Source organism: Larimichthys crocea, chromosome XVII, assembly GCF_000972845.2.
Source record: "Larimichthys crocea isolate SSNF chromosome XVII, L_crocea_2.0, whole genome shotgun sequence".
Taxonomy (NCBI): Eukaryota; Metazoa; Chordata; class Actinopteri; family Sciaenidae; genus Larimichthys; species Larimichthys crocea.
Window position 1 is genome coordinate 21,137,100 of NC_040027.1, and position 23,332 is coordinate 21,160,431.

Genomic DNA, 23,332 nt, shown 5'->3' on the forward strand with positions numbered 1-23,332 from the left:
ATATCCCAATTATCCGGTGTGATTTCAGGCTGAGTTTGCACGATGCAGCCACTGATTTCCAGCTATGTCTCCCCACAAGGCTCTTGCTTGTGTCTTCTTCTCAGCTCTGATATTCCCAGTTCACTCATTTCCTATCTCAAGACTCTTTCTTGCTCTCTGATTACACACACACACAGTCACACTCACACACACAGGCTCACAGCCAAATGGCTGTTCATTAAAGACAGGGACCTGAGGGGAAGCAATCGTCTGAGAGACGGAAATTGCGTGTCACATTAGATTAGCAGTGTAAAGCCTCTGGATTGGCTCGGGGGAATAAGGAATTATTTCAATTACATTATTTCAAAAAGTCTTTAAGCAATACCAATACCGATAAAAACAAATTAAGAGTGATTTGGGCTGATTTGTGGTGCTCTGAGCTGTGCTTTCTGACAATGTGCTGAAAATCAGATATGAATAATGTAGATTATTAGGCTGTGTGTAACGTGTCAGAGTTGAAAGCAGATTATCTGTGACAAATAATACCATTGGTTTGCATTGTGTCTCATCAAAAGGGAATGTTCCCAAGTGCCAATCACACCAGTGAGCCACAGAGGAGAGGATAACTCTATCACCTGCCATTCCCAGGAACAGCACACACACATACACACAGTGAAAGTGAGGACTTGAGTTAACTCGTGTATACCTAATGCACCAAATCTAAGCTTTTTATGGTAGAAAGTCTTGATATAGTGCAGGAGTGTGCTTTCTAATGGATGTTTGGTGGGTTTTCGTGAAGAAATCCAGATGTTGTTCTTCTATTTTCTATGCTCAGGCATCTCTATGGCACAAAGTTGTGTTACTGTTTTTCCTGAAAACTGAAAACTGTATTTTTCTTTTGACTCGATTTCACTCTAAAACATCAAGCAAGGGCAAGAAATTGAATGTGTCCATCTCAGGGAGGGGGAGAGGTGGTGGGGGGGAAGAGGCGACAGAGAAAGAGGGCAGGGAAAGAGGGGGAGAGGAGGGGAGAGAGGAGTGGGGGGATTGTCGCGCAGAGCGCACGAAGGAGAGACCAACAGAGTCAGACCGACCCGCAGCCAGTCCACTCACTGATGCCCTGATCCTTCCCCAGAAACGCAGCGACTGTACCTCTCTGAACTATACGCATCTCAGCGTTAACTCACTGTTTAACACTCGCAACATCTGGAGGAGGACTGGCAAAGCTGCCCGCAGCTGCACGTTTCCCCCTTTTTGTTTCTTTTCTTTCTTTTTCGTGCGCGACCAGGAGAAAGTGCCGCGTCCGTGAAATTATAAGTTGAAAGAAGAGACAGTTGCTTGACGGAGAAAAAAAAAAGAAGTATCGCTTTGAGTACAAGGTAAGTACCGGCTGATGCTGCACGGTAACACAAGTCATTACAGCTTCATTTGTTTTAATTGGCTTAATTGGTTATTTGATTGCCATGTGTTGTTTCGGGTGTGGAGCTCTGTGGTAGTTTACGGAACTTGTGCGCTCTCGCTGGAAAACTGTTTTCGGTTTTGATGAACGATGTAAAATGTTTAATTCTGGGGACCAAATCTTGATCTTTACGCTTTTCAGATTGTATAAAATGTCATCTGATCGCTGAACTCCCTCTTAGTTGTAATATTTGTTATATTCTTTCTTCAATTTGTTGAGTTGTTTTTAAGTCGATTAAGTCTGTGCGCAAACTTTCATTCTCATCCCGGTTAATTTCAAGAACAGATGTTTTCTTTCATAAACTAAAATAAAATAAAAATCTGAGGCAATTAAAAAAAAAAAAAAAAAAAAAGGTGAATCAGTGGGCCCAAACTTTACTTTATTATTTTGGCCTTTTCCAAAATTACTTAAATCTGTTTTGTATTTACTAAATCTCATTTTAAGAAACAGGGATTTGCTAATTTGACGAAGCAGTATTTTTCTTCTTTCTTATATATTATAGTTCAACTTTTTTCTTGCTATTTTAAAGAAACTGCAATTAATTCAACTCAGTTAATTATTTGATGTGTTTGTGCAAAAACTTTGATTTTATTGGACACAATCAGCATTTACAATTTATTGATTTAATTAATTAATTACAGAGAAGAAAAAAGTGGACTTGTTCTTTTTTCCGAACATGTTTAGAGGATTTTCCTAAATCTAATTGCTTGTACCTCACTATTAAATTTTTCTTTTCTACGTGTGTGTTTTATTGCCACTTTATTCCGTCGTAATTATTTACAGGCACAGCAGGCCTCCTCCAACCCTTTTCTATTGAAATTAGTCCAAAATTGTAATTGTAAAAATGCCTTGAGATTTGCAACTGGGTGTGTTTCACAAAATGAAGACATGGAGATTTTGGCATTTGGATCATAAAAGAAAATTCTCTGTAAACCTAACAGAATTAAATGATCTTTTATTATTATCATTTCAGCCTAAATCAAAGTCATTATTTCTTCATAAGAAAGCTCAAATTAATTATTATAACTCAGTAATGGCATAGAGAAAATAATTGCTTTTTATACGCCACATTTGAAAGAAACAATTTGTAATTTCTTTTAATTCCCTGTTGTTCAGCTCAGCCTTTATACTCCACATCAACTCTTTCCTCTTACTCTTGTGTGTCCTCTCCCTCTCCTCAGGACCACTAACAGGGAGGTGAATGGACCTCCATCGCCCCTTCAAGATGGACAGCCCCTCCTACCTGCCAGCTCCACTGGCCTCCCCCGCCCTGATGGTCCTCGCCTCCACTGCCGAAGCTGGCCGAGATGCCTCTGTCCCCTGCCAGGCTCCCAGGCCCTTCGGTGTCCCTGCCTCCGTGGAGAAAGACCTCCACCTCCCCTTCCCCTCAGCGTCTTACACGTTCACCTCCATGTATCAGCGCCAGGGCCCCATGTCAGGCACCTTTCCCTCCCGAGACTTCCCAGCCTCATTGCTCCACCTGCACCCCCAGTTCACCCCACCAAACCTGGACTGCTCCACCCTGAGCATGCTCAACCACAGCGGGGTGGGCGCCTTCCGACCTTTCTCCTCCCCACAAGAGGAGAGGGAATCGGCGGTTTACCAGTCGGCATTCACCCCTGCTAAGAGGCTGAAAAGCTGTTTCCCGGAGGTGGAGGGGAAGGAGTTTGACTTTGGCTCCCCGGGAGGCTCCCTCAAAGCTGGGGAGGACTCAGGGAGAAAGCTGTTCTCCATGTCTGGCCTGCTGTCTGATGGAGAGGCTTCATCAAGCCCAGAGGAGCGCAAAGAGCACAGTGAGTACACACTTGACTCACAGAAACACACATCTGATGCATGTTTCAGTATGTAAACACGCTCAGCTATGCCTGCTCACATCTGAAGCTCACACAGTCACTCGTCTCACATCTTTAAAGCGTGCGGTGAAATATGCGCTTTAATTGGCACATCAAACACTTTGCTCACCTTGACATGACACGGCAGATGAGATTTACATATCCTCCACAGCTGCATCAACTAATGGTGACAAATTGAAAGGAGCCTTTGTCAGTAAAGACGTATCCGGAAACATTTTCTCTTTTTGCGCTCGTCTTTATCGTCTAGTTGGACAAAGTGTTTAACAGCAATTGGCTGTGACTGACTTTGACACAAATAAATTGAATAGTGTCACTTGTTCAGCTTAGTGATCATTAGCCACATATGACCATCAGGCCTATTGGAAGTCAGACTTTTCTTGGTGCCTGAGGAACACAAATACATCGGAGCGTGTGGAGGGTTGACACAGGAGGAGTGAGAGTTGGAACGAATGACACCCTGTCAGAGATAACGAGGTGGCAGAGATAGAGAGGAAGGGATGGAGGAGGATAGAGAAAAAGAGAGGGAGAGAGAGAGAGAGAGAGAGAGAGAGAGAGAAACGCGGCGATGCGCCTCAGCCTGAGCTTTCCCAACGACAACCCTCAGCTCAATATGGCCGCCCACACCAGCCGTCTGATTTGTTGACAAATGAGTGGGAGAGGTGTCAGTCAGTGCGCCACGGAGGGAGAGACGCTCCTCATTACTCCCGGGGATAATTGCCCAACGACGCGGGGGCACAACACTCGCCTCAGAGGGAGAGGAGGTGGGGAGAGAGGGAGCCCAAGTCAGGGAGGCAATGCTAGGCATGATGGGAAATCAAACCCCCTCAGTGGCGGTCGCCAAGGGGAGCGCCTGACAGATGAAAGGGACCAGAGAAAGACAGATAGAGAGAGAGAGGAGAGAGAGCACCCAAAGGCTCGGCAGATCAGAGGGGGACACCATCGAAAATAATGACAATGAGAAAAAGGGGGGTGGGGGTGGGGGGGTGCTGAGGAGGAGAAGGGCGAAGGCAGGAGGAGGGGGGGGGGTGAGACGCTGATACACGCTCTCATACATATCACCTAAAGGAAACTTTCATCCCACACATAAAGGGCGGGAGCAGGGACGAGTTGTCTTAAGAAAAGTTTGTGCCGTGTGGTGTCTCTATGCATATGTGTGTGTCTTTGTTGAAACTTGCTGATTTTGTCGCTGGTTGGTGGCTGAGTGACAGGGCCAGGGAGGCGGAGTGGCAGGAAGGAATCTTAATATGGAATTTTAATAAGGACGGGAAAGGAAAGAGATGCCAGCCAGCATGCTGGTGTGAGAGGTGTGTCTGTCTGACAATGTTTGCTCTGTGCACCCGAGCATGCGTGCTCCCCTCACCTCCTGATTTTGGGAATCTCATTTGGGGAATGTTGACAAGGACAAAAGACGGGGTGGAATAGAACATGGGGAGGACCCCCCCCCCCCCACAAAAAAAAAAAAGAGAAAAAAATGGATTCATGCACATTGGAAGCTGCTTTTCCAGCTTTATCCAATTAGATTGGAGCTCAGGCAAACTAAGAGCTTTAATGCAATTGAGCTCCCGGCACTTTTCTAAGTCTGACATACACTTGTTCCTCTTGACTGGGTAACAGACAGTCACTTCAGGACCAAAAGTCTTAAGTGTTAAGCTTGAAATCTGAGTGCGTGTCTTCCGCTCGCATACTGCTAGTAATGCAAATACTCACTGAAGTACAAACTAAACCATAAAAATCTACTTTTATACTTTTTAAGTTTTCTTTATTGTTGAAATGACCTTGTGTGTTAAGGTTTGCATGTTCTCCGTGTGTCTGTATTGGTTTCTTCCAAGTGCTTCAGTCTCCCCTTGAGACATCCATGTTAGGCATAAGAATACTCCAGATGCTGCTTTAAAGCACTCAGCGGCGAACAGCGACTGTACTGTTGCTGCCTAATCTGGATGGATTTTCATAAAGTGTAATCGAGCTAAATTTGTTCAAGTATTTTTGAACATGAGGTGAAATCATGAGACTTTTGTCGACTTCCCTCTGAAAAAATCAAAACTTTTTGGATTGACTCTTTGAGGACTTTCCACGTAGTCTCTGGTTCAAAGTACAGGTGAGCAGGTGTAGCAAGTAGTTCCCCCCATAGCTTCTCTGCACAGTATGCAGGTAGGACACCTCTTCCCATCTGCCTTGTGTATCACTGCCAGTGGACGTCTCCTTCTGTCCACTTAGTGTCTTTCTTCTGTCGATTTTCCCTCCCAGCCTTTGCCTCTGTTTTATCAGGGAAGGTCTGAGACGCACGGTGTGCTCTGACAGCTGTTCAAACAGCCATGCTCGCTTTCAAAGGGCAGATGTCTTCACTGGAGCGAGTCATGCTTATTTTCCTCAGGGAGATGCTTTCCGCTCCAGGCCTGAGCTAAAACTAAAATGGCTCTTTACCAGAAACACGAGTTGGGAAACTGGAGGAGTGGAGTGGCAAAACACACCATGGCCAGACGCTGACGGAGTGGGTGTATGTGTGTGTGCGTCTGTATCTTATTGTGGTGGCAAAGCTTAGTGAGAGCTGTGATAACTGGAGCCAGATGTTTGAGAGCCCCTGTGTTGTGATACTTGTAACAAGCCAAACTCCTGAATGCGGCTGTCAGAAAAGTGAAAACCTTCACCTGTGGAGTGAACAAAGATAGTCAACTGTTGTCCGAAACACATATCACATATTTTGTCCATCTTAACCTTTTCTCACATCCTTCTTTTCCCTCCTTAAACAAATGCCTGGAGACACTTTTCACAAATGCTTCACAAATGTCTGCACGTCTCTCATTTGTGGGTTTATGCTTTTTATTTTAACTAGTGAACAAAATTACGGGAACGGAAATGATTGCATGTCACAAATGTGGTGAAATAGCCTCTTTGCAAGTTTTTATCACCCATATTCATGTTGTTAGCATATATATGGAGATTCACACATCAGTAAATTACAGTACTGTTTTCCCAATTTGTCACTCTGTGATGTATTTATAAAGATTTAGTCTAATGACTGGTTACTTTCTGTCATGCATGTTAGTGACTAGCTGGCCGTTAGTTGTTTGTGACTTTTAATGAAAGATGATGAGGTTGAAACAAATCTTGAGTCATTGAAAATATCGCTTTTCTTAACGTCATGCGTATCAGCTGTACAATATACAGTAACACGCACAATTAATGCGACAGGAGAGACTGTCTTCTCAAGATAGATAGAAGTCTTGAATCTCACTATAGGTATCTAACATGGGCAAAACTCTTCACCAAGACAAAAGTCTGTTCATCAGGCCTTTAAATCAGACACGGCCCATTGAGGATTTCTCTCACTGGCATGAGGAGACTCACCAAATCTACCTGAGTGGAAAGACAACCTGCAGGAAGTTAATAAAGGGGAAACATCAGCGTGGCACACACTGAGGATTCACTACCAGATGCGCTCAGAGCGTAAGTGTCCTCCACGGTTGGTTATTCATGGATGTTAGTGGATAAGTGCAGAATCAATATTACATAGATTCATCTTAGATTTGGCACCTGGATTACGTCTGTGGTGAAGTTTGATGGGTTTGTTTCAGACACAGCTTACATACTTTCTGTGTGTGTGTGTGTTTGAAGGTGGGTGTATGCCTGCATGTGTTTAGGTGGATGTGATTTAAAATACATCACAGCAAGTTGATGGAAAACACTTTTAGCTTGATGGTTTTAAGATCATTGCTTATTCATAAAACTAAATATTGTGGAATTAACCCACATATGAGTTTGCGGCCATTCAGTCGTTAAATCATCAAAATTATGCCGTTACACAGATTTAATACATGTATTTATGCGTATACGTTCGTATATGTGGTATATTGACAAAAGGACACAAAAACACGAGGCCGTATACTCCATCTGTGTGCGCTGATTTGATAACGGGGTGCTGTGTTTTCTGTGTAACAGTCGTTGATGGCTGCCTGTATTGAGTGGAGCTTCCTGTTGAAAGACACAGTGTTTACATCCCACTGGCAGACCACAGGAGATCAATAGCAACCACTCGATGCTCATGCATACACATATAGTCTCTGCTGCCCTGCTATTATTCCCAGGGTGTATACTCCTTATCAGGCAGACTTGCGTGTGCACTCCATGCATCACGAATCGCACTCACCATATGTTGGTGTCGAGTTTGTAGTATGTTCCCTATTTTTGCTGTTGTGATTTTGTGTTTGTGCGATCTGTCACGAACAAACTTTAGTAAGAGAACTGAAGTAATTTAGTAATATTTAGGTGTAAACATGAACAACCCAACTGGGAACGCTGGTAGATAGAAGCAAAGAGGGGAAAAGAAGAGAGTGACAAACAAAAAGTTTGGTAAGTTGAATTCAGACATATAGAAAAAAAAACTCTAATTGACTTTACGACTAACAAGCATTAATCATTGATTTTGATAAACTCCTGAAAGAAAAGCAAAGAAACCTGAAAATCAAGATACCAAACTCTTAAAAGCATCCATCTTTTAAAAGCTACATCGTCCCAGATAAGTGACATCTGCAGCCATCTCTCTTACTGACCACACTGGTAGTCTTTATTTCAAACACTCAGGGAGGGAGCATTACAATATTAATAGTGGTTGTGTTTGATGTGAGAGCACGCTGCGGTTGACTGTTCCCCCTCCTGTTGTGATGGTAGTTTGTTCTCCTAATGTTCTCCCAAGTAAAAGATGCTTTCATCCTGGCAGGAGGGAAAACTCTTCTCAGCTTTTTACCTCCTTCCCTTCATCTTATAAGGGCTGGAGAAAAGGGAGCATGGAAGTATTTTCCTCTTGTATGAGGATTTATGTGTTACTGTGTATTTGTGGAAGCAGAGTGTATGTATCTGTGTGTGTCAAAGCTTCCATGCAGGCTGATGTATCTTTAGAAGTTTCAGCGCGTCAGGCTGTGGGACCACACGGCTTGTCGGAGACAGACAGGATTTCTATAAGTCTGGCAGTAGGCCTTTACAGTAGCATGGGGAAATCTGTGTGTATGTGTGTGTGCGTAGGGGTCTTTTGCGGTGACCGTCAGCACCTGTTAGGCGGTCAACTGAATGTTCTGCTGAAACATGAGTCACAACACATCTTGTTGTCGCTGCATCTGCCTCCATCGCCCGCTGTGATCGGCCCACACCAACAGTGCTGCTTCTGTGCAAAGAAAGAGAAAGAGACAGACAGTGAGAGGGAGAGACAGAGAGATAGAGGGTCATAATGAGTGCAAGGCCCAGGGGTCGTTAAAACAACAGCCTTGTTTTAGCAGAGGCCATCTTTCCTTTTTCCCCTCTCTCCGTTTTCCCTCTTTCTACTTCTCTCTCTCTGCGCACCTGATCGACTTGCATCACGACTGCCTCTGATCTCAGATCAAAGACCTGGTTTGCGTGTGGATGTGTGTGTATAGGAAAAGGCTTGGGGAAAAAGCGGAGGGGGTATTTCTGTAGATTGAATCGCATGTTCGTAAGAAGTGGCACACACACACACACACACACATACACACACGCACACTCACATCCTCCGTCCTGTCCCCGGAGCCTAACAAATCAGTCAGCCAGATAGAGAGGGCAGGAAGGCCAAATGCTGGGGTTAAACACATGCTGCTGAGGTGCAGCGCAGACAGACAGCAAGACCACACCAATCCTGCACGGCTGGATGGCAGCCAGGAACCTACACACACACGCATATAAATATATATATATATATATAATGTACAGTATGTGTGTCTGCCTTGTGTCACACACAAACCTTATTACAGCATGTCACTTGTACTTCTTGCAAGTCTACCATCTGTAGAGGAGCTTGACAAAAGCCAATATGTCAAAGGCATGTCAGGCGTGATAGTTTTACCTCACAAATACATGACGTCCCAACATCATTTAGGACAGGATTGACAGCAATTGTAGATTATTCGATGTGCAATTCTTTTGTAGCTTTTTTGAATAAAAGGACGACATGTACAGGTAAGAAAAGACTCGCACACTTTTCCTTCATCTCATTTACTAATTCTCTATCCGCAGCAGAAGCAGGTAGCGGAAAGTTGTGTACTTGCCATGGACACATAAATGTCATCCTAAAACAGTAAATGAGGAGAGAAGGTTAGCGTTTATATTAATCATATAATCACATGCATGTGACAGTCGAACTTGTTAAACTGTGCAGATTACTTACACATGCATCCTTAAAAAATCCACTGATCGATTTAGTCACTCCCATTGCTGCTTAGCTGTTCGCAAACTCCCATCGGTGCAGGAGCACCCCTGCCTTAAAGGTCAAAGTTTGCCAGGACTGACCCCTCACCCCCGCTGTGTAGGGGTGTAAACACTCCCCCAGTTCTCCTCAGAAAATAGCATTGAGTCTAGGCCATAAATCACTAGCCTGATAATTGATAGGAAAACAGCAGTCCAGCAGTATATAACCTTTTACGTGTCGTCTCAACTCTTTATTATGGTGCTAATGAGTGGCCGTGGATCAGGGTTAGAGCCGCGAGCAAAGAGTGTGGAGGGGAGGGGGGGGTTACCTCAGTAAAATACAGGCTACTGGCTACACACACTGGTAAGGCACACACACACACACATTAATACATAAATAGGGTAACTCAGTGCATTTAACACAGACACATACACCAGAGGGCAGGGAGCCGCTGAACTACACACAGGAAGGCACTCACACTAAAGGATATGCGCGTATGCAAACATTCCCTCACATGCATATGCAAACACACAGGCGCACATGCACGCACACACACACACACATACAGTGGCCGGGAGGCTCAGCAGTGTCCATTACAGGCTGCCATTAGTATGGAGATTGTACTAATTGTCCCCACAGACCACACATGCAGCGCTCAGCAGGCCCGCTGTAAGTCTGTGAGGCTGGGTGAGGGCAGAGACTCTGTTTTACACATCCTATTGTCTCGGTCGTGACCCTATTAGTGCAATTACAAATCAATCACTGAATGATTGTGGGATACATGCTGTGGATTGTTTCAATGCAAATGACACCATTATAGCACATCAAGTGCTGCTGTAGCTGAATTTCACATAAGAAAAGTCAAAAAGAGTAAAAAAAAAAAGAAATCAATAATAATCCGGTTCAGAGTTTAAAATGTGTCCAGTGGACTCATCAAACAAGTTTCTAGAGAAGTTTTACCTACTTGGACATTTTTAATGGAATTAAAATGAATCAGATTTTTTTTCAGGTGTAATAACTGCACTGTTCATCTAATGTAGTCTTTATAGAAACAAATAGAAAAGAAAGTGTTTTAAACTGTACCATAGCAAAGTGTAACTGGGATTAGGTTTGGTTTTGACAAGTGTTACATTCAAAAGTAAAATTAGATTAGTATAATTGTTGATATCTTTGCCTGATCAGCCTGTCAGCATCACACAGCTCTGACAAAAATGCTGCAGCACTGAAGCTTTTGACCTGAACTGATCTTGTTCTGATTCTTAAATCACAATATAAAAAAACATGAAAACATATTTATTGTTATGTTTTCTGATCATTTTTTATCTTAATATAAGTTTTATGGAAACTTTAACACCCTAACAAGTATGAATATACTTTTCCCTTCTTCCAAAAAAAAACAAACAAACATACAATACACATTATTTTTGGCATGAAAATGATCAAATTGATAGTTACATAATATCAACCAAAATATTATCAACAACTACTTAGGTAATAGGTTTTTATCATGCTTTAAGCTTATAGTATTTTAAAGATAATTACTTTAATTTACATATTTTAGTGTCAAATCCATCACAGACAGCAGCAGTCTCTCTACTAAGTAACCTTTGATTATAAGGATCTTTAATCAGTAATGTCTATAACCAATAATTTGCTTTTAATTAGTTTTATCAGTTTGAAATAACTTCTTGTGTCTGTGTGGACTCCTGAGCTCTACATAGTTTTGCTCTGGGTGGGCTGGTTCCCAGTTGTGCAGACTGGAGAGGGTCCAGTCTCATTAGCAGCAGCTCAAAGCTCCTGATCAGTCAAGTAGAGGAGATTGAACTATGAGCGGCTCCTGTGTGACCCCGTTGAGCGTGAACACAGGGGAGAAGATCTATACCCACTGGCGCTGCCACAGGCCTCTTTGTTCTCCTGTGTTTGCTGACAGGGGAGATCGGAGGGGCGTATCGACGGGGGCTCACACTGCGCTGCGCTCACCAAGGCTACACAGTGGTGTGTGTAAATGATATATACATGAGCACATACACACACAGCCAGAAATGTGTTTGTACACACATTTCTGCCCTCCCTCTTTCTCACATACAAACAATGTGTGTATTTTCACTCGGTTTCACTTCACACTTTCGCTCTTTAATAAACACACAAATCCACCTACACACACAGACACACATACGCAATAAATCTATCAGCAGCAGTGATTTCTGGTCTGATGTGGAGGGTTGACCACTCAGACGTTGTATTAAAGCTCGATATATCTTTCTCTCAACAAGGCTTCAGGGCTGGGAGAGTCAAGTCAGTGTGGTGCTGGGATACCACACACAGCATGCAGGGATGCTCTGCCCTTTTTCCTCAAAAGAAAACATCAACAACTATAAAAGCATTACTTACTGCTCACTTTTGTTTGCAGTGTAATGCTTAAACCTCACAATAGATTTCAGCATGTAGGCAACAAGACTGATGATTTTTCTTGCAGAATTAAAAGTATTTCATTACATGGACACAAGATCTTGAACACTTGAATTCAATTCAATTTAATACAACAGCCCAGCAAAAAGTATTTACTTTGTGAAGTTCATAATGTTCAATTTTAGAAGTCTACTACTACTCTACACGAGTCCTTGCAGTTATTTTACCATAACATGCTTAAAGTTACCAGAAAAGTTTCATACAATATTCCTACTTTTATGTGAATCGTATACAATATAACTTTGTCCTTGCAAAATGCAAATCTGAGACTGTAGGAAAATGACACAATCTGCTAAAAAAGTGAAGAATAATTTACATTTACACAAGTGCTTTACTAGATAATTTTCCTCCAAGATTTTTTCACCCTTTGCAATTAAGTAATCCTCAAAGTTGCTTTAAATGCTCCCAATTCCTCTCTTTCCTTTGTGCATAGGCGACTGAAGATAAGCTGCTCAATCATCTGTATCTTTCCACCATTTGAAGATAATACCATCGTCATCTGCCCTAATTGTTTGCTCATCCAGGCAGACACAATAACATCCTTTAGGAAGTGTGACTAACCCAAACACAGGTGTATCACAGAGCGCCAGGTGCTTGTGGTCCTCTCGTACCAGCAGCAGTCAACACACTTTCTGACAGTATCAGATGTTATCTTAAGGAGAGCAGATGGCTTATCTCTAATGATACCCGCTGATGAGGCTGTAGGGTGGGACACTGTGAAGTGGTGTCCGAAAATTATGACAAGTTCTGACTAGAGTTGTGCTCATACTGCAATCAAGGCCAAATGCGGGGCTTTTTTTGGTCACAAACCTGGCACATTGCATGGGAAAACACAACAATTGAGATTTTGTTTGAAGCATACTGCCAGCTTTAAGGATCTTTCAGTCCCTGCAGAGTGCTGCACCCTAATGACTAGGGTTTCCGCTATTCACCTGTGCTGCTGAGTGTATGTGGGACAGGTGTGTGAGGGGAAAGTAGGTGGGTGTGTTTTCCTTGGTAGAGCAAGACAGTGTTTGTGTGTGTGTCAGCTGCCCCACACTACCGGCTGAAAAGGAAAATGTACAAACATGTTATCTACACAAAGACAGGGATTTTCTGACATGTTTGGTGATGTGTTTTTCTTTTCTTTTTTTAGAGAGAAGAGAAACAACACAGCTATAGACTGTCTGTAAATATAGACTTTCAAACTCAATTAAGAAAAACATCTGCAAACTCACATTTAAAAGATGTTTACACAGATTTGAGTGTGTGGATGCTCGACCACTGAAATCAAATAGAAAGACAAACTTATCTCAAAACATAAAACATCCTCTTCTCTGCTCTCATGCTCTCACATCTGTCTTCCCTCCTATTCTTTCTCATTCCTTTCTTTTTTGTCATGTGTTTGTATTGAAGCTGTGCTCGTTTTCACACAGTTCTATGTTTCAGTTTTTCGGGAAATAAAGCCAGCCCACACACACGGTTAACATCGAGAAGAGTGCACAAGCTGACAAAACAAATCAAAAGAGAATGAAATGAAATGGTTTTGGACAAAACAAACAAAACCGTGACTCACATAGACGTCACTGTAGATGGATCCTCTAGAAACTCTGATAAAGAGTGAGATTTATCATTCATTTTTCAATGTTTTAATGCATACCTTACTCTTTCAGTCAAATAGGCAATGTTTTACAAAAGGTGGTTCTGGCCTTGTAGCTTTCTTTCTCTGAAGCTTTTTAGTCTTTCCTTCTTTCCCAGCAAACTCATCTGGAGTCATAATGACAGGACTTATGTTCAGAACAGTATACCAGAGTGCCTTTTTTGTTACATGCCGTAACTAATAAATGTCCCTTAAACCTCTCAGCACCATCTGGGAATCTCATCTGTTTTTAGAACGTGCCTCGTGCACCTGACAGCAGCAAGCAATGCAGAAAATCAAATAATAATAAGAAAAGCTGCTTGTGGGTGTATTCAGAGCACTCACTTTGCCCACACTATGGTGTGATGTTTAGAGAGTTTAGGAGTGTGAGACTGAGTCTTGGTGCGTGTGCCTACAACACTGAATGTGTCAGAGTTGGCAGGAGAAACACAACGAAACGGCAAAAACACAAAGTGCAAAATTGAAGCTGTGGTTCCCTTTGGTGGATACTAAGTTCCCCTAACTGATCAAATAAATAGTAAGAAATTTGTAGCTGTTCTTGTGCCACTTATAAGTGCTCCGATAATTAAACTCTTCAGAACGTTCCACACACTGTGACACACTGTTTGTCCGCGACTGTTTAGAAAAGTTGAGTACTTGATGCAAGCAACAGAGCGATCGTCTCATTTTCTCCTTATTAACCACTAATTGAGAGAAAGAGCGAGAGGGGAAAAGAAAATGAGAGCGAAGTGATGAGGAGACGACGGAATAATAAGAGAGAGAGACACACAGAAAGAGAGACAGAGAGAACGAGAGTATTAATGTGTATTAATCAGTGGTCCGGATAATGGTGATCTGTATTTTTAGAGCCAATCTAATTATCCTCTAATGAGGGATTGTGATCTGTTTATTAGCTTCTTGATGTCTCTCTCTTACTCTCTCTCTCTCTCACACACATACACAGAGTGGTTGTGGTTCAGACAATCATGACAGGAATAACATATAGATTTGAATTAACAGACTAATACATGTTTGCTTTAAACCACACACGTACAAAAGAAAGGAAAATGTATGGCAGCAATCACACTGGTATATAAAATACATATAAATACCTCACAGCAGGTTTGCACATTTTCATGAGTTACTTACTTCCAGAGGAAGGCACTCATTGAAACCTTGCAAAACCGGCACTTTTTTGTGCCAGTTTGTTTCATTTTTGCCTAAACATGCAAACAAGTAGGGCGTTGCTGTCGTCATTATCCACAAAATGTTACGTTTTCACAAGCTACTAGAAGCACCCTTGTATTTTCCAGCTTGATAACTACTTGTTGGTGTAAAAGTATTTACAAACTCAAATGTGGTAGATTAATTTTAAACCCATACAAAATTGTAAAATCCCTAAAATGGAGCGAAAAAGCAGTATTAAAGTTCTCACACAACAGCGGTAGGAAATGAAATGAAATGAGCACCAGCGAATATTAACTCATCTTGAACTGAATACAGCAATTTATTGCCTGAAGTGTGTTGAGAGAGGTTTAAGGCCTGATAGTATGATATAGTGTGACAGAGGTGGATCTCTATATATTTCCGTCTGTCTAGTGAGTGCAGGTTGATGGCATCAGAATGAGTGGCAGGCCACCTGTGAGCATCTCTATCGCTGTCCGCTGTCAATGTCTTCTTGATCCGACGTGACTGACAGACAGCAGTCAGCAAATGGATGTCAAAGTCTGGATTTGGTATTTGCTGCCCAGAGTATGAGCTCGGTGACGTTTTAACTTTAGAGGATCGGAAATGCTGGGCTTCGTTGCTTCTTTCAATTTTTTGGGGAGCATTTACATGTCTTATGTATTTTGGCAGTAGATATATGACAATAAATGATGGGCGAGAGAAGGGGAAATACATCGAACAAAGGTTCCTGGTGGGATCTGAACCAGGTAGGGATAAGAGAGATGGTACCTTGAAACTTGCCCAAAAATGTATTAGAGAGATGAAAGATAATAAATATATTAAAGAGATTTTTAAAGACCCAACCCCAAAAGACAATCAGAACCAAACTGAAAGGAGCAGAGGATAATTAAACTTGATCCAAGATGCTCAAACAGGACCTGATCAGATCCAAATGGAAAAAGAACAACAGCTGAAAAGAGAGGTTTTGTTTTACCTTTATTCTTCTTCCTCGTGTCATTTTTTACCTTTGATGATCATGCCGCACCATTTGATCAGAGCTGATATCAAGTTTGCTCGAATCTATTCATGTAGTAGACTTATTGAAGCACGGTCTCCAAACTTAAAAAATAAAATGGCCATTTATAAACACTGTTGCCACCAGAAAGCAGCCAAGTTGTTGTTTTTCAAATGGCAGATATTTCACAACAAAACTCTTCGAATAGACCTACAGATATTTTCCCATGAGGTGGCTTTTAAGTAGCCTCATATCACCTATAGATACCCAAGGACGGACCTAACTTTCCCCCCTGACTTCCACTCCCTCTCTCCAATCTGTAAGTCACTATCAAAGATCATTGAGCCATGCATCTCAATGAGACCCAGATTGATTGGTTGGAGCAAAGCGGAGGCAGGGTTCGATCTTTGCCCTGAGGTTCTGAGAGGGGAAATATGGACACAGGGATACAGTTGCACAGTCCACTCTCCATCAATGAGATGATTGGAGACATACATGCTGAGCCACACCTGCACCTGATGGAACAATTGTAGTGACTAATGGAGAAGATGAGAGAGAGAAAGAAAGAGAAGGAGAGGGAGAGAAATTGTGGGTTTGTGTACTGATTGACCTGTGGTCAGAGAGGTTATGTCCATTGATCTGTAGGGCAGAAGAAAAGGGCTCTGGCCTGAGGTGCTTCAGAATGAGTCTATTCGGGGTTTAGGATTCCTGTCCATTCCCACCAGGAGCTTTTTCATCATCTGACTCCCCAGGACTTACAGCTGCCATCTCCCGCTGTCCGCGTAATGCACAAAGCACTACAGAGGCCAAAGGCCAATCAATGTTCTACAAGAGGTTGATACAGATCTTATTAGTCAATGAATGATGATTAGTGGTGTAACGAGGCATTGATTTGTGCAAGGGCCAAAGGTTGCGGTGGTTGTGGTGAGTGTCTTTAATACATTAAACACAATTGATTGCGGAGAGGGAGGGATATTTTTGAAGGATGCTGGAATTAGATTGGACAGTGAGAGATGTGAGGTCAAGCCAGGAGAGGAAGTGTACCTTCATCGGCCGTTAAATGTGGTTAGAATTGAACACGGAGTCTAGAAGCACATTCGTTCTTTTATGTATTACCGGTGTAGCAATTCTGCAATTAATAAAAAGCAGATATCTAGAAGTACTAAGTCAAAGGCAACTGGACTTGCTGTTTCAAAGGCTGGAGCAGCAGCCTTTGAAAGCTGAGGAAATGACTCTGCTCATAGCAGATGTGTTACTACAGGGCCTATTATGTTGCTCATTAAATACCCAACCTCTCAATAGGCCATTATTTCCCCAATAAAAAACAAACGGCGGCCTGCATACTTTCCCCTCTCCCCCCTCCGCTTCAGAGGTTAGTTCTACCTCACAGACGGCAAAAAACCCTGACTAATATCCTGCATGTGATGCTTTTAAATAGGAAGCAGGCCGCGGGATAGGGTGGGGTACAGGTGTGGCAGGAGCCAATGGCTTTTATAGCCCTCCAACTCCTCTGAAAGTGTGCCAAGGACCTGCCTACACAACCCACCACTGCAGTGTTAGCCGCCAAGCGTTAACTTTACTCCCCCCGCCAATCTCTACATGCTTACTGGTTATATAGAGTCTGTGCTTGTTACGACTTTATAGAGGGATTTCTGATGTGCTTAGAGAATTGTTTGATGATTGGGATAATGATGCCAGTTGGACTGAGTTGTCTCAGCACTTTATCGCCAATGAACACAGAGAAAAACAGACCCAGCCGACGCAAAACAAGCTCCACACATCCTCCACATCCTCCACATCCTCCCCTGGATGCTTGCTTGTACGTCTCCTGCCATTCAAAGCCATCCAATCCTCCTCATGTCAATCAGAATTATACCACGTCCACAGGTTTGTCACCGGGGGGACGTTCGTCACCATGTCTCCCCTGCAGAACAGCCTTTTCATGCCCCAGCATAATGTCAGCGGGTGACATCCAGGCCTGATGTGATGTGGCATTCACTAAAGGTCACGTTAGGCATCTCCGCTCCGTCTGCATCAGCAGAACTGGCAGCCGTCATATGGGCGCTGGCATCGGCCATTACCCAGGCCCTTAGGGGGCCTCGATGCTTTGAGGATTTGTCAGCGGGATTCTGATCTCTCAGTTTCAGTGGCGAGCACTGAACGTGAGACAGTCACAGTCCACGTCTTGATGCAGAACAACAGAAACTGGATTTGACCATCAATCATACAAGGGGACAAGAAGGACGCTGATATCTTGTTTTGTTTCAAAACGTGAACTTTACTATCTCATGATGCTCTTGATAACGGGGATGGGGCAGAGACATATCGCAGCGTTTTGATGGGTTATTCTCCCCTAGGGGTGTGTTCTCTTCAAATCCACGTGGAGATGAGATAGAGATTGTATTCAGGCATGTTTGTGCACACTCATCTGTGTGATTCTTCCTGAAAAGATGCCGTAGAAATATATTTATTTTCTATGATAATCTATTTTTCAGGTTTTCCAGTTGTACGCAAAAGCACCATCATAATCTGATTATGAAAATAGTTTATTCAATTTTGAAGTGACCACAAAATAAGGTTAAAAATTATATCGTGCCATTCTGATCCACACATTGTGTTTCAACGGAACACGGCTTAAATATAGCCAAAGGAGCATCCTCCCAAGTGGGATCAGTAAGTGAAAAAGAGCAAATGGCAGCTGGACAAAGGCTAGACATCCAGGAAAGGAGGTCCTGAACTGGCGAGACACAAAGACAGAAAAAGGAAACAATCAGAGACACAGAGACAGTGAATCCATTTGGAGATGGGCCAGTCAGACTCAGCACAGCCCAGCGAAAGAGGGCCAATCCATCTGAGCCAGTTGCCGTAGTGAAGGAACAGTTAACAAGCCCCACAGGCAGGTTTTACAGCCCCCTGTTGTGTGTCTGAGACCCCCCAGGCTGAAGAGGAGCTGAGGCTGACTGATACTGACAGGGTTTATGTGGGCGGAGGCGCAGGGCAACGGGGGATGGAGACGTGTAAAAAGGTGGTCATGAACCAACAACTGTCACTTACGAGAGCGCAGCACAAGCGCCGAGTCAAGCCTCAGCAAAAGCATGTACACCCACACGCACACTCATCCATACATCCAAACACGCCCGCTCCCACACCATTAAATCTGATGTTTGTGTGGAGCAGAGGTGAAGAGTGGGGGAGAGGCTGTAGTCGGAGGAGGGGGGCTTATCCAAAAAGTGGACCAATAAAACACCTGAAAATCAAATCCCATTGCTCTTATCGCGGCGCCATTCAGAGACGTTATCTGTGCAGGTAATGTGGTTATAAATTCAATTTCAGCCCAGAGATTTCATTGTTTACTGATGCCTGCATGTTCCGGGCGGCAGAGCGCAGAAAGCCCAGGAACGTTCGATGCATGTCGGGAAAAGTCATTTAGGCTTCCGCAAGGGGATGCAAAAAAGGTGAGAGAGGGAGAGAGAGGGGGGGATCAAACCAGGAGAGCTGTCACTCTCCCAAGGACACCCGACTCCGCTTTCTATTTTCCACCCCATGTTTTATTTAGAGGCCATTTTGTCCTATTTGGTTCCTCATTATGGGGGCTCATAGCTCAACTGATGTCAGGGGACGCCGCTTGCTGACACACATCGGCATCAGAACTTTGGTCATTTGGAGTGGAGCTGTTAGTCCAGTGTTTGGATTGGGTCCATGGTAAAGTTCAGTCCACTCTGCTCCACAGTGAACGGTCAAACATCCTAATCTGTTTGTGATTAAATTGTTAAATTGTGTTTGCCAGCACTGTCATTTGTTTTCTCTTGACTGTGCAGAGATGGGAAATTAGGTGCATCTTGCCTACTAGCTCTCTTCATGTGATTGATGGCTTTCAGGAGTAAATCACCTCATCTACTAGGTAAAATCTTGATATAGTAGAGCTCCTCTAGCTCCCAGCTGGCTGCTTATGGCAGTAATCCATCAGTAGGGCCCAATGGGCCGAGTGGCCCTCCTGGGTAATGTTCCTATTGACAGCCTATGATGTCAACACACTGACAGCAGGGGGGCATAGCAGCGAGTCTGTGTGTTTATGTGTGTGTGTAACTCTACTCTCACTGCTGTCTGTCAATAGTACAGATGGGTCTACTGAACACACACAAACACACACGGTGAAGGATGTTCTCAACAACAAAAAACCTTTGAGGTAGAGTTTAAAGAGCAGAGGTGTCGTGGTGGTCCAGGTGTTTAAGATGATTACCATGTAATCCCAACATCGCCAGTTTGATTCCAGTTTAAGGGCTTTTTTTGCTCTCTCTTGCATGATTTACTCATTACTTCCCTACTGATACAAAACAAATCTGTTGGATTTATTTGGTTATCTGAGCATCTGTACATTTATGCAAACATCTGCAGTGAAAAAAATGTAAAACACATCAAAAACACACTTTCCTGACTGACTTTTCGTACTGAAAGAAGCTTATTAGAAATGACCACCAACTCACCGTATTATCTCTCCATAGTTTATCTGCGGCACAGATCATTTTTCATAACCTCAGTATAAGACCAACATGAAAAGTCATGGTGCAAGTTTTTCCTGTAACACCTCTTTTTAACTCTCTCCTGTTATCCAGGCAAAGTGAAGGGTCTTTATGACGCTCAGGCCCCAATGTGTCCAGTCTGTCAGGCTATTCTGCGACCAGGAGAGCTGCAGGACCACATGGAGCAGGAGCTGACCAAACTCGCCCAGCTACAAATCAGGTATCAATATCTGGTCACAAATGATTTCGATTCATTCACAAATCTTTATTCCACTTATTTATTCCATTTTCTTCACTTATCCATTTGTCATTTTCTTCTTGTTTTGCAACCCAGACTTTCTATTCTGTTCAGCTTTCAGGTGATAATTAATGTTGACAGATTTCATAGCTAGAGGACCCCCTCCCCCCTTCAGTTTCCCCAGGTGGTATCTCCCGTCTTCACTGTCAGCTGCGTGCAGTGTTTACAAGCTGCCTCATTGTTCCCTACATATTTCATATTACAGCCTCCGGCCTCGAGGCGACAAATCATACAGCGGGTGGATAACGTCCTGCTAATGGCTGCTTTGAGCCCCTCACACATGCACACTCAGTGTCTAAAACATACACAGGAGGACCAGAGGTGCACACACACACCACACACACACACACACACACACACACACACACACATTACCTGCTGCTTAGACCAGAAGAATGATTCCTCCAATAAAGACATTACACTCCAAATCTGCTTAACGACCGCTCCGTGGACAGTAATGGTTTCAAATTGAACTTGGCCCACGGGGACACTGTGTGTGTGTGTGTGTGAAAGTGTGTGTGTGAGCATGAAAGTGTGTACAGTATCTGTGTGATAGGCATAGCGTGTAAAATGAGGTTATACACAGACTGAGATACAAATTCAGACAAGATAAAAACGGTTATTTACAAGATGACATTTAAAAGACAATATTGCTTGTATATTTTATTGGAAATAGTGTAGTTGATTTCTGTGTGTGTGTATGTGTGTGTGTGTGTGTTGGCTTTCCAAGCTTGTTTAATAGTTACTGTGTTATTTGCATCTTTTCTCTGCAGCGCTACTCCAGTGCAGCACGACCACCTCATAAGGACGCCAAAGGTAAAAAAGTTAATATTGCTTATGAGTTTGCAAGAGAACACAGTAGTTTTCATCCTGTCGCTGACTCTCTTTCTTTCTGTTCTTTTCTCCTGTTTCTGTCCAGTCTCTCTCGCTCTCTCTTCATATCAAGCGCGAAGGAGGTTCTCCCACCTCACCTCCACGACCGTCTGAGGACACCCACTCTGACCGATACCAGGTGAGGTTAAAAAAATAACACAAAACCAGTATCAGTGCATTACTACTGGGGGATCAGATTTAGAGAGAATAAACGGATAAATGCACACTTTTTCAACATATGTGCAAAAAACCTAAAGAGCCAAAACAACAATGCATTTGTTAAACCGTAAAGTGTTCATTCCAATTAAGACATTATGGAGTTTGTCAGCTTTATACTGTGGGTAATTTCTTATTGAATCTGCTAACCTTTCAGGTAATTTTTAGTCTGACGTTTGTATGCATCACCTCTAAATGTGTGTGCTGATACTCTATTAAACAGCACAGGACAACTAGTAGTTATTAACATCGTAAAAACATTGTTTTCTTTCTTGGGGTGGTGCCAGTGACTCACCAGTTTTACGGTCTGGGGTTGATGAAATGCTGCGCTCAACACCTCACCGTTAAAGTAACTGGCTCATCAGGAGTCAAGTCAAGTCAATTTTATTGATATAGCTCAAAAACACAGGTTTGTTTCAAAGGTCTTTACGACCTCAGAAATGTATTAACACACACCCAAGATTTAGAAATTCCACACAAAAAATAACTTCAATGGAAAAATCCTCAAGACAATGGGGGAGGAAACATCTTCCAGGACGTACAGACAAGATGTCATATATACAGAGGAGACAGAAATAGAATGACAACATTAAGAAAAAAAATATTGAAGAGGAAACACATGCAGAGATGGCTCTTCAATAAATAACTAACTATGGAAACAAGTTTTATCCATGACAAGCTAAGAAATGAAGATCCAGTGTGTTAATATCTTACTGCTAGATATTGTGCTGCTATATAGTTTTAAATTTGACATGAGACAAATCTGAAACATGCTGATGTTGTCCTCTGTGTTTGTTGCAGACGTTTCTCCGTGTGCGGGCCAACAGACACACCAGACTAAATGGTACGTTGATGCATGTAGTGCAGTGGACTAACTGTTGTGTTTCATTGCTGCTGACTCGGTTTATCTCAGTACCAAAGAGTCTGCCGGGTTGGCAGTTTTAAATGGCTTTGAATTTCTTTTAAAGTAAGGAGTCAGTTTTTTTGAACAAAAAACAACAACATTCTAGTTTCTTTTGTTCACACTGATGCGACCAGTTATGTGTTTCGTCCAACCCCCTTCCACTCTCCCTCACCCCGTCGTTCAGATATCACCCTTTTTCCCACCACATCTCCACCGGCCTAGCGCCCACACGAGCAGAGGAGCTATTAACCTTTCAACTTTGACCTCTTGATATGTTAACAGTCGATGACCTCTGCTGGTGCAGGTGCTACGTCAAATCTGCCCCATTACGCCCCCACAGCGCAGGAGCCCACCTAGACTGCACACAAGCTGGTAAGACACACCGAGAAGCACTTCATCATCAACCATAATGAGCCGCTGTTGAGTTTTTCTCTCAATTTAAAAATAAGGACATGGTTTTCTAGTAAAGTTAAGTTGTCTCCTAAATGTCAATTTTTCATAAAAACAGGGTTCATGTTTCATGCGTGTGTGCTGGTGTTTATCCTGGTAGGATGTCATGAATGAAGGGTTGTTACCATAATAAATCAAGTGATGATCTAAACAACCCTAACCAGGCAATGTGATTTTTCTCAACTCGAAACCATTAATAAAGCTATTATTTACGATTTATAAACAAAAAATAAAGGTGCCTTATTAAAAAATGGTACCAATTAATAAAAGAAATACTAAACACTAATAAAACAACAATCATTCAAACTGTCTCAAACCCTC

The 23,332-nt window shown here is 42.8% G+C and overlaps 1 protein-coding gene across 4 annotated transcripts in view; it reads left to right on the forward strand.

Moving 5' to 3' along the window:
• Positions 1–1,035: 1,035 nt before the first annotated feature.
• Positions 1,036–23,332, forward strand: part of rnf220b (ring finger protein 220b) — a 28,712-nt gene continuing 6,415 nt past the window's right edge. For 3 of the 4 annotated variants that reach the window (XM_027289910.1, XM_027289911.1, XM_019258904.2), the window contains exons 1-7: positions 1,036–1,358; positions 2,620–3,231; positions 20,364–20,490; positions 21,342–21,384; positions 21,488–21,580; positions 22,459–22,501; positions 22,844–22,933. In XM_027289910.1, the coding sequence (XP_027145711.1) occupies positions 2,640–3,231; positions 20,364–20,490; positions 21,342–21,384; positions 21,488–21,580; positions 22,459–22,501; positions 22,844–22,933 (988 nt within the window). In that variant the 5' untranslated portion in view covers positions 1,036–1,358; positions 2,620–2,639. The remainder of the gene's footprint in view (positions 1,359–2,619; positions 3,232–20,363; positions 20,491–21,341; positions 21,385–21,487; positions 21,581–22,458; positions 22,502–22,843; positions 22,934–23,332) is intronic. The other variant, XM_027289912.1, reaches the window with a different exon arrangement.